The 12,799-nt window shown below is 37.0% G+C and overlaps 1 protein-coding gene across 2 annotated transcripts in view; it reads left to right on the top strand.

Annotated features, from left to right (window-relative positions):
- The window catches only part of LOC136881079 (protein phosphatase 1 regulatory subunit 14B), a 630,712-nt gene extending 619,928 nt beyond the window's left edge, over positions 1–10,784 (top strand). For both annotated transcript variants that reach the window (XM_067153697.2, XM_067153698.2), the window contains exons 4-5: positions 672–713; positions 5,202–10,784. In XM_067153697.2, the coding sequence (XP_067009798.1) occupies positions 672–713; positions 5,202–5,243 (84 nt within the window). In that variant the 3' untranslated portion in view covers positions 5,244–10,784. The remainder of the gene's footprint in view (positions 1–671; positions 714–5,201) is intronic.
- Positions 10,785–12,799: the final 2,015 nt, after the last annotated feature.

Raw genomic sequence — 12,799 nt, 5'->3', positions numbered from 1 at the left:
TCGGTCTGCCATCTAGTGGGAGCCTAGAGTAAAACGGAACGTCGAAATTGACGAGCAGACAGGCAGATGGCGTCAAATTGAAATGTCTGCACACGGTAGCTGAGGCCATACGATTATTATTATTATTATTATTATTATTATTATTATTATTATTATTATTATTATTATTATTATTATTATTATTATTAGGGAACTAGTGGAACTGACTTTAGCTAGAAAATCGGAAATGTCCGATATGTCCTCGGATCCAGTTAAGTGTGATTTTGTTAATAGCAAGTGCAGCATGGAACTCGTTAACAGCTCTTATTTTGTTAACTACTTGCTTATTTTGACTGGTTTTTTTTCCATGGCCAAATGGTTAGTATGCTTGCCTTTGATCCAGGGGGTTCCGGGTTCGATTCCCGGCCGGATCGGGAATTGTATAACTTTCATTAGTTAATTCCTCTGGCTCGGGGGCTGGGTGTTTGTGGCATCTTAGTCTACAGTCTCACAGACAAACAGGTCGTGCCAACTCGAAAAAACTGCACCAGGCTTCTCAGGAGGCCGCACGCCATTATTATTACTGTTATGTTACGGCAATATTTATTGCTCTAGAATTTGACACATGATATCACATTTTCCCCTCGTATTTTGTACATAAATATTAATTGTAATATTCTTTGTTTTTTCAGGAGCTGTTAGCAGATGCTAAGAAATCACCTCATGATGTCAAAGTAAGTACGGTATTGCAATTACTGCAACGAATTAAAAATTATCTTGTACTCGCACTACAGTTACTATGCTTGCATAGGGATGTTGTTATCTGCTGTCTTGTGGAATTGACTTTAGCTAGAAAATCGTAATGACCTATAAGTTTTCGGAGAGTGAAGTGCAATTTTGTTGGTAGCAACTACAGCGTGGAACTCCTAACATCTTGTTTTGTTAAATAACCGCACATTTTTCAAATAGATCAGTTGAATTTACAAGGATAAGTCAAAAAGTAAGAGTCCTTGTTTTGTAGGTGAACAGATAAGGACAAGTCAAGATAAAGAGAACAGCTTTATTTCGGCATCACTATTGTATTCCTTGAGATAATCACCAAGTAGTGTGATTAGCTGCCAACCCCGGAGGGTCGGGTTCGATTCCGGCTCTGCCACGAAATTTGAAAAGTGGTACGAGGACTGGAACGGGGTCCGCTCAGCCTCGGGAGGTCAGCTTAGTAGGTACAAGGGGGTTCAATTCTCATCTCAACCATCCTCAAAGTGGTTTCTGTGGTTTCCCCACGTCTTCTCCATGCAAATGCCAGGATGGTACCTAACTTAAGACCTTGGCCGCTTCTTTCCCTCTTCCTTGTCTATCCCTTCCAATCTTCCCATCCCCCACAATGCCCCTGTTCAGCATAGCAGGTGAGGCCGCCTGGGCGAAGTACTGATCCTCCTTCCCAGCTGTATCCCCGACTAAATGTCTCATGCTCCAGGACTCTGCCCTTGAGGCGGTAGAGGTGGGATCCCTCGCTGAGTCTGGGAGAGAAACCAACCCTGGAGGATAAACAGAACTATTAAAAAAAAAAAATCAACTAAAGTTATTTAAGCACTTGTCATTACTATAAAATCAGTGTCTCCTTTTCTTGATGATAAGAAATTGCTGTCCTACTTTCATGGCCCATCCACGGTAGTTCGATAGACACAGCTAAAAAGGACTTTCAACTCAGAAGTTCTGTCTATGTTCGGAACAAGATATCCATGTGAACAGTTATTTTCAAGAATGAAAGGAACACTAAATTGTATTTAGTTATAAAATTGGCACACCCAAAAGACATTACTGCAAATATTGATAATCTGGTTTTACAAAAGTGTGCCCACGTTTCTGACCAGAAAATGTAACATGTCAATGTTTCATGCATCATATTTGCAATTTGAAATGTGGTGTTACAGAAGAATGCTGAAGGTGAGACAAGTAGGTTGAATCATAAATGAAGAGATATTGAATCTAATTGGTGGGAGGAGAATGATTTTGTGAAATTTGACCAGAAGAAGAGAGAATAGTTTAGTGGGGCTAATTATAGCCTAGTACAGTCCTTGTGAGTCTGATCCTTCGAGGGTGGGTGGCATCTGCCGTATATAAGATACTGCATGTTATTGTAGTGGAGGATAGTGTTGTATGTGACATGTTAATTGCAGGGACGTTGGGGAATTGACCACTTAAGGTTAAAATTTCAGACCCAGCTGGGAATCAAACCCGGAGCCTTCTGAACCGAAGAGCACTATGCTGATCATTCAGGCAGAGAGTTGGACAGAAGAAGAGATAGATTGATAACACATCTTGAAGACACCCACGACTTGTTCAGTTGATTTTTGTGAGAAGTGTAGGTGGGAAAAATAGTAGGATAGACCAAGATATGAATACGACCGACTAGAGTAGATGTAGGATGAAGTAGTTACTGGTACATACAGGATAGGATGGCATGGAGAACTGCATCAAATGAGTCTATGGATTAATGACCCAAACAACGTTTGCAATTTGTGTGATGTAAAATTTAAATAGTTAATAATGTCTTGTTTTTTAAAACCTAGAAATTACATTCCTACATAATTAATAAATGACTGAGTAAAAGTTCATACCTTATGTCACTTTTCCCCAAGGCTTTAAGTTCATGTGACTCCTCTAAATCCTATAAATTTACAAATGCCTTTCAAAGGTTCTGAGTTTTAGACTGCTGTTCTAGAATAAAAAATATAATGCCCATTATGTTAGTGACATCTCTGTTGTACCTTTAGTTCCTCTTCTGAGTTAAACCATATTGTTGTTTCATCATCATCATCATCATCATCATCTACTAAATGCAATGCCTTGTCGCTGTAGCCACATCTGACGATCTTCTTCATGTTGCTATAAGGTAAATCCGGGACAGATGCCGCCCCGGTAGAGATGCCGCATACACTGTAGCTAAGTTCCCATCGTTACAGCTAGATTGCAATATGTGTGGTTTTTCAGTTTCTAAGGAAGAACTACTGTCTGCGAGTGTGACGAAATTTGCTCGTATATTACGCCAATTATAGCCGATATCATGAGGCGAGTACATGTTTCCTCCTGACAAAGTTTTTGCGTGTGTTAATTTATTGTATATTAAGTTGGCTTCAAATGCTTAAATCAGACGTTTTTAGTACAGTAGACGTCAGAAACATAACTGTAGTTGAGAGTAAGCTAATTTTGGGCCATGATAGCCTTGAGGTATGAAAACAGGAGGGTGCGGCGTGTCTCCCTGATAGTTGGCCTTCGGGCTGCGCAGCGGTCGCTGTGCAGGCCAGAGCCATTTCAAGGGTGTTAAGTGCCGTGGGGTTTTATATAACACAGTGAAGAATCCATTGCACATGCACATTTATAGTAAATCGAAATTAAAATATGATTTTAATGTTGTAAATTATCAGATAGATTTTTTCCATTGAATGATTATATTATGTGGATATAATTGTCTTGTAGTACGTTCTAGTGTTCGGTTATATTAAAGTTGAAGAAATTGGCTTAAATTTGATTTTGTCATTAATTATTTTACTCGCGGCATCTCTCCCGAGGAAAATCGGCATCTATACCGGGATCCAGGGAGAGACGCCGCAGATGCAACAATTCCTTTGTTCACTCCTTTCTCCCATTTACTTTCATTTGCCAATATTTTGTTCATCCCTGATCGTTTTCAAATTATGCTCGATGAATTTGCAACAATTTTTAAAGTAAATACACCGAGATATAACAAAAGACATAAAAAGTGCGGCAACTCTCCCGGAATTACCCTATGAACCTCATGCCAGTTCACCGACGAAGTTCCTCATATATGACATCCTTCGTCGTCCCCTGGGTCTCTTTCCCAGTACTTTACCTACAATGATGGTTTGGAGAAGAGTGTCATGTCTCAGTACGTGTCCAAGGATCTGCTTTCCTCTTCTTTATCGTATTTACAACGTTTTATTAAAAGTTTTTTAGAAAGGTTTTTTAGAAAAAAAATTAGCAATTATATAAGACCCACCAGGTCTTCAATTTGTTGAAAAAAATAAGGATGGACAAATAGACAGTATACATTTTAAAACAGTTTCATCATTATGAATATGATTTTAAATGTGATGAAGTTGATGGTGATAAACTTATATAATTGCCAATTTTTCTAATAAAACCTCTGTTCAGCTGATGATGACGTAGCATAGCATCGAAACTAGTACTGAATGAAACATAATATGTTGTAATTACATCTACGCATCAAAATTGTAAGGTATTGAATAAGGTGGACCCAAAAACTTTTAATAAAACGTTGTAATCTTAGTTCAATAGGACAAAAATTAAGTTTATTAATTTAAATTATCGTATTTAATAAATCGAGGTGATAAAGGCGTACTCGGTTTGCCCGGAAGGATGTGGATTCAAATCCCCATCAGCAAGTCGTAAAATTTAAGAAATGAGATTTCCACTTCCGGAGGTGCATATGGCCCTGAGGTTCACTCAGCCTACACCAAAAATGAGTACCAGGTTAATTCCTGGGGGTGAAGGCGGCCGGGCGTAGAGCTAATTATTCTACCCCATCAAGTGCCGAGGTTACGAATAGTGGAAGCCTTTACCTTCCACCACTCCCAGGGCCTTCATGGCGTGTACGGAGATGACTTTGCTTTGCTTTTTTTATTTAATAAACATCAATCCTCTTTTACATTCTTTAAAACAAAGTCATTTGTTTTTTATCCATCCAACTTGTTTTTTGTAATTATTCTCCAAAACCACATTTCAGCAGCCTCAAGTTTTGTTTCTTCCTGTTTCTGTAATGTCCAGGTTTCACATCCATACAGTAGCACACTCCAAACAAACGTCTGGAGAAATTATTTTCTGGTCTCCAAACTGAGATAGTTGTTTAGCAATAAGTTTTTCTTATTTTGGAAGACTTGTTTTGTTGCCACTATTCTTTTGTTGATTTCTGAAAGGGACCTGTTGTTTCATAAGGTACATAAAATAAGAACAAATTTTAACCCAGAAGAACTAAATAATTTCACACACACACACACACACACACACACACACACACACACACACACACAGAGAGAGAGAGAGAGAGAGAGAGAGAGAGAGAGAGAGAGAGAGAGAGAGAGAGAGAGAGGGAGAGAGAGGGAGAGATATTGATTGATTTAAGATGTGAATATCTGTTGTACCATAGTTTAATTCTGAATGTTGTTCTTATTCTTTTCCAGAAATTTGTTGAAGATCTGTTGGAGAGAGCCAAGACTCTTTGAAGATAGCCAAGCAGTGCCATCTGTAGGGAGAAGGGCAGGCGGGCACACCCCCAACATGACGCATCACGTCATCGTCAGCGGTGCACACGCTGGCGGCAGTGGGCCGACCAACTGACATGTCAGTTTGTTTGTTAGTTAGGTTATGTGGGGAAGGTTCAACAAGAAATGACGCTGCTTCATGTAATACTATTTGCGTTGATATAAACGTTTTGTATTTATTGTTTAATGTTTCCTTCAGATATCCCCTTTGAACTGAGTCGATGATTGTGTGTTGGCAAATCTTAATTGATATTGTGGACTTACAGGCATATAAAAGGTACTAAGGAAGGGATGGCCATGGGTGCAATTAAGTTTGCACCCAGTTTAATAAACTCTGAGCCAATGATATTTAACTGACATTTGACTTTACGTTAGTTGATATAAAATATTTTATTAAGATGTGATAGATAGTTTGTACATCTTTTGCAAACATTCCAAACTTCTGGATTGTAAATTTTTCCACAAAGTAGTGCCATTTTTCAAAATATTTTCCATGCTATTTTACTTTGGAATGTTACTAGACTGTAACAGCAGAATAAATGTTTTGAAAAGAGAAAAGTGGAAAATAGTTTATATCAATGTTGCATGGTCTGTGTTTTCACTTTAATGTTTTGTAAAGGCCATAACAATAAAAGAAGGTGTAGAAAAGTGTAATACAAAGACTGCATTTCATATTATGAATGGCTGCTTAGTGCCTGTTGCCAGTTGTGAATCCACAATGCAAGGTGCTGAATTCTGTACTCTATTAGAGGATTGTTGAAGAGGAAAATCTATCCATGATAGTTTTAATGATATTGTGTTAAGAGAATAAAACAGAATCAACTGTTAACTCTAATTGTTTAAAGCAAATTAAGAAATGGATAGGAGTCTAACTGGTACATGTGCTATAAAACTATATAATTATTTAATAGTTACAACTACAAATTTGTTAGATTTTTACTGATAGAAATTTTGAGAGTATTCTGTTATTACATAAACAGGGTTTTCATTTTATAGCTGTGCAGCAGCATCACTCAGGCCATGGCAAATTGTTGCATTGACACTTGTCCGCTGACTGGTAAAATGAGCACTGAATCTGTGCGCTACTCACCGTCAAATAACAGTCCTAAAAAGCTGTTCATAGTGAAACTAAGAGACTAAAACCTTACCTGGCATTAAGGGATATAATCAAAGTGACATCGCTCAGTTCTCAAACACGTTTGGAACCTTCTAAACAGGTTTGCAGACACTCAGCAAATCTCAGCCAATGAGATGTTTGATTTACTTGCCGAATGTTCTTCTGCAATTCATCTCATTTCTGAGGGTTGTTGGCATACGTGTTTGTCTTCAACATACTCCGCAGGTAATAATCACAAGGATCTATATTCTCGATTCTCAGAAACTCCCGTTATTACTATGCAGTGTGTGCCTTTGCATTATCTTGCTTGAGGTGATAATTGTCTCCTTTTCATCCTCCTTAAAAGAATAGTCTCTAAATGAGGTTTCTGTACCCGTAGCACAAGAAGTCAAAACTTAGAAATGCAATTTTTACACCCAGACACATTTGTTCATGTCTGCTGTAAAATTTCCATTGCCGAGTGGGTCCCTTTCCACGCAGTGGTCACATATTTACCCCTTAATCCTGCAAGAAATTGTTGTACACCATACTCCAGCCTTGACATCATGAAGCAATTGGTCATGAATTGAAACTGGCATTCCTTGACAGACGAACCTGTACAATACAGGCGAACACTTTGCATAGCACTCTATAAAAAAAACATGTTGTTCTAATGCAAACATCACTTTAAAAAAAACAATAATTCATACAGAACTACTTTGTCAAAATAAACATACAGTATTAACAATGGAGCAATGGCAGTAAGGTGACTTCTTGCACGTTAACTTTACATCACCATAGTCAACTGCCTAACTACTATGGCTGTACATGGTGCAGTCAAAATATGACTAGAATTGCACAACCTCAAAATAAAGACCCTGTGTTTTTCCAGTGTGGCATTAGAGTAACGAAAATATTTTGAAAATAATAAAGAAAAGAAACCTTTTATAATGTGGCGACATTGCATTCGCTATATCCAGGGCTAGTTGAAATGCAGAGTTAAAAATCCTCTGAACAACATGCAGTTCCTATCAGGAACCTGACCTCAGCAAAAATATTGTTTTATGAAACTCCATTATTTCTTAAAAGTCTTGCTTTGGATTGCAGTATGTATTTATATATAAATAATGATTCATATTGTTTCTGTTTTATTCTCTTAGCTGCTAGTTTGAATAGGGAGTTTTTATACGAAGTCTTGGGACCTCTCGCCATCACAAATCTGAAGCTATCCGAGCCTAGAAAGCCAGCCAGTGTTAGCTCGGACTTAAACATGAATTTTGTCCGAGCCTTGGTGCCACAAACTGTAGTTGTATTTGTGCAGTTTTTAGAGTGACCACTCTTCATCATTTGTGTTTGAGAAAGGACCTTCAATGCTTTGAGAACCTTAAGAGAAAATTCTTGATACTCATCTTATTACCTTAGGTCATATCACACAGTTGAAATAAAGAACTAATTCAATCTGCACACCTTTTTTTCACTGATTTCTCTGAATAGAAGAAAAAGCTAGAAGCTTACTACTTATCATAGTAGTATTCGTTTAAAATGTATAATTACGATCCCATTTACAATTTTAAAAAAAAAAATCTGTGGTAAATTTAGACTCTTAATACAGACCGGAAATTGTTGTGTGACTTCCAAAGGAAGTAAGGTGATGGAAAGTGGTCACTTTATGATATGTTTTGTAATAGTTGGTGTGCCTAGTAGATTATACCAACCTGTTTGGCCACCTTTGACTTGAATTCTTTGTTATTAAGATAATGTGTAACAACACTTTTGTAATTTGAATTTCAAAAATGTAAAAACAACAAAAGATGTAGATTGCATTTAATAAACTGTACTGTAGTAAATTTTAATTGGATACCTTTGTTGATAAAAATCTTTTAAATAAAAAAAAAAAATTGCACCAGAAATTTTGTAACAAAACATTCAATTTTTAATCACCGCTCACTACCATTGTTCATTAAGTCATCGTACAGATGCTTTTTATGTGGCTGTCATTTGTGTAATAATAGGACAAAACCATTTTCAGTGTTATCCAGATTTATGAGAAAGAACAATAAAAGGTCTACTTTTTAAAATTTTAATGTGAATTATGGAAAAAATTTACACATTTTTAGAAGGGGTTTTGGAATGACCTCATCCAGGGTCAAGTAATATTAAAGTTTTGGGTGGAATGTGAAGAATCGGTTCACAGTCTTCTCAAGTAAAGAAACATAAATTTGTCTGAAGTGTAAATGTGGCAAAAAAAGAAAAGAGAGGAAAAGAGAAGAAAAGAAAGAAGATCAGAGTCATCCAAGATTGTATAGTTCACATCATCATTCCTTCATCATTTACGGTACAGAATGGCTCAGAAACTCACAACACTTCCCTAATTTTTCTCCCACTAATATTGTCTGTTTCATTCTTCTGGATATATATTAAAGTGACTTAGAAAGAAATGTCAACCTTTTGGAGGTCAGTGGTGTCCACCATATTCTTTCACCAGATGTTTGTATTTCCTTCATCTTGATTCATCCTGTGCTTTAGTGCCTCTGTTTCCTAAATATTGTGCCAGTATGCTACTTTAAAAAAAAGTGATGTTCTATACTTAAAATACGAGGGTCGAGTCATAAGTCATGGCATCTATTTTTTTTTTTCTCACGAACAGGGGAAAACACGGAAAATCTAAGATATGCATTTGGACAAATTTGGATGCCTGAAGACAAATTCTGACTTCAGAAGATTCTCGTAGGAAAGTGGCAGAACACAGGCCATTGTTAAACATTGTTTTATCATGGTATAGACAGCAAATACACAAGACTAAGTACAAAGGACAGGTCTCCAGTGGTTACAGACCTTTGAAATAATCACCCAAGGCTTCCACTGTGCGTTGCCAGTGGTGGGGCAGGCGCTGAATACCATTCGCTGCATGTGTATCGCTAACATGTGACACCTCTCTCCGAAATCACCAGTTGATACTGTACCCCGTTTGAATGTCTCCACCCACCTTGTCACTGTTCTATAGGGCATGGCATGCACACCTAAGGCTTCTCGCAGTTCTGCATGGCACTGGCGTTCATTTCTGCCACGGAGAACTGCTATTTTAATATATGGTCGTTGCTCCTGCTTGTTGACTTCCATTTTGTGACGCTCTCACTTACACACTGAACTTGGAGGCATGCTTAGAACCACACTGTTGTTTACATACACCATCTAGTGGCATCATACGCAAGTACATACCGTATGTTTCCAAATGCATATCTTAGATTTTCTGTGTTGTCCCCTGTTCGCGAGAAAAAAAAAAAGTTGCCATGACTTACAACTCGACCTACGTACTTAAAAGTGATGTTCAGCGTAGTATGTTTCTATGGCAGTCAGATGTCATTTTTTGATGTAACTTTATTAGACTAATTGGAACAACATTAAATATTAGCCTCAATACAGTAGAAAAAGCCTTGCCTGACATCTGAAGTGAAAAGATGGATTCATTATCAATAATATGGAATCTTGAGTTTAAGGGCCCTTACACACGTGTGTTTTTCTGTTGATAAATATCACCTCAAGATCTTGGGAGTTATGGGACTAATGGTCAAAGCTGGAGGCTCGTTTATATCTTTGTTGATTTCTGCAACATATTTATAATCAGAAAAGATGTCCAAGCCATTGGCCTTTTAGCACTGAAGTGATCCCTCATGTTAAGGTACTCAGTGTGCCACAGATCACAAATTGTTGTCATATTTCCTTTGTTCATAACTGCTATATGCTATTAATTTATAAATTTGTTGTGGTATTCTGGATCTTTGTGATCACTTGCAATTTCATGCAATGAGCGTACTGTTTACTGTTCGTTTGTCTAGTGTATATACTAACAGAACTACAGCATAATATTGTCACATCCATATTCTATTCCATTACAAGAATCAGAAATGTTGAACACTTATACTTAATTACTGCTATATTAATATTAAAAGTTGAGAATTTTGGTTAAGCATAATTAAGTAGTGTTTGGATAACTGAGGTTCTAACATATTTATTATCCTTATTTTTCAGCTCATTAAATATGTATATGTACTGTCATCACAAGCAAAAAAGGAAGTGTTTGTTGAGTTTAGGTACCATTTTGTACATTTATTTATAGTTCCTTCCCCCGTCAACTGCCATCTCCCATTATGACTATCCTGACCACACCATGAAGAAAGAAGTAAAGAAAAGAACATTTAGTTGAGTGTGCGTGTGTTTTACGTGAAGTATTGGTTTTAGTGGACATTTTTTTAAGTTGTAGCTAGTCTGTTTAATTGCCACAGTATAATTAAGAACTGTTTTATAAATACTGTAGTTTTTTGTTACAATTAATATTAATCTTTATTAGGTAGTATAGAAGTTAAGTTTTCCTTCTTTAATAAAAAGAAAAGTTGATATTGTGTGAATGGATCATGAATTGATTTAAATACCTTGTTCATTAAAATTAACAGTTTTGCAATAGTGACATCAAGAAGGTTAGAGTGTGGAAGAGGAATGAGGGACAGTAACACAGAAGACTAAGAGGTGAATAATTTTTCATTAAATATATTATTTCTTTTCCCCTTTTCAAAATCTAAGTTGAGGTGTAGTAAGTACGTTATTTCAGTCAAATTCAGTTTACCTTTCATGTGAAACTACTTCATATGGTGATCCTACACACTGCTCTTGGTTTCTCTGCAGTCATTATCATCGTCTAAAGGCACTGCCTTGTCTTTCCTGTCCTCAGCTCCTTGTTTCATTTCATAATAAGAACCATAATGGAGACTCTGTGCTAAGTCTTGAAGGAATTTTTTCCTTGGTCGTCCTTGGCCATTCTTCCCCATTATCTTTCCTTCCAGCAGATTGGTAAGAAAGGTATTGTCACAAGATGTGGCCAGTGAATTTAGCTCTTCTTCTTTGTATCTTTAGCATCAGTTCTCTCTTCTCTTGAATTTCTTCTAGAATGCTTTTGTTTGTTCTCTCTTCAGTCCATTTGCATTCCTTAGCATTTGTCTCCAGTATGTGCTAATAATGCTACAGCATCATTTCCCCTTAAATTACCTTTAAAAAGTCTTAAAAGAAAGTAACATATTATTCATGATAAAAGGGCTGAAAAATGAAACAATCCCCAGGGTACAAACCCAAATTCCCTACTCCAGACAACCTTTATTAACCATTTCACTTGAACCAGTTGTCATATGAGCGAATCACATTCATAGCTCTTTGATGTTAAATTACTTTGTATGGAGCCCCCTCTGTTGATCAGCAGTAGACTGTCAGCCTCCAGATCCTAAGGTTGTGGGTCCAAACCCAGCAGAAGTAGTTAGACTTTTGTAGGGCAGAAAAAAATCGATTTCACGCTCCGTGTCATACGACATAGGTGTGTAAAATATATCTGGTGACAAATTTGATGTTTATCCAACAATAATTGAAACTCAGCCATAGATCATCTAACTAGGTAATCTGATTTATTCTGCCCTTTGGTAAAGTAAAATGGAATGTTGAAATTCACGTGCAGGCAGTCTAAATGGCATCAGGTGAATATTTCTGCTCATAGTAGCCAAGACCATACGATTATTATTAGTGTCTGTGGAGCTGTCTGCTGAGCTTGTACCATATTACATACAAAATCCATCAGCATATCCTGCTAACAATGCTAGAATGTTCTTTCACTATCAGAACCCGGAACCCTTCAGAGTTCTATGATTGTGTTTTCATTTAAAAAGTAAGGCCAGAAAACATATTAATTATGTTTTTGGGGCCTAAATAGACTCTTGAAATAAAATTCCAAGCAGGGCTACTACCAACCTCGAATTATTAAAGTATCGTACCAGGTCTTCAAATCAAATCAAATCAAATCAAATCAAAATCTCTTTATTTGCAAATGAGGTGTCTACCTCGGTGGCAAATGGTACACTAAAATACAGTATTGTCAAGCACTAAATTTTAAATTAACTAGAGAAGAAAAAAAATGCACTTGGTAGACTCTGGTCTCTGCCTTCAACGACATCATCAAAACACACCGAAAGAATTGAGTTGAACCTATGGAGGCACTGGCAGTAGAGCCTTGTGAGCCTCAAGTTAGGAAATTTCTCCTTCTAATACAAATTTGGAGTTATCATGGTCCTAGTGCCTTGGATAGTTTCGCTGACTGAATGTGCCACCTCCTTATTTTCGTCATCATCTTGATAGTGAGTAATGAAATACCTCTTCATTAAAATGGGATTTAACATATAGAATAGAATGATGGAATTTGTCAAAACAAAAAGAAAATCCTTATTTTTGAAGAGTCTACCACTGCTGCCACTGTGGGGGAATTATACTTTCACTTGGTTTCTGTTCACATCATAAGTAAACTTGTGTCCTCGTATTCTTGAGGTGTTGCAGGTGTGTTTGATCACTTGCCAGCCCTCCTGTCAATCATAAATCTGTACCAGAAATC

This window comes from Anabrus simplex, chromosome 9 (genome assembly GCF_040414725.1).
Source record: "Anabrus simplex isolate iqAnaSimp1 chromosome 9, ASM4041472v1, whole genome shotgun sequence".
Classification (NCBI taxonomy): domain Eukaryota; kingdom Metazoa; phylum Arthropoda; class Insecta; order Orthoptera; family Tettigoniidae; genus Anabrus; species Anabrus simplex.
This window is presented reverse-complemented; position numbering and strand designations above follow the sequence as displayed.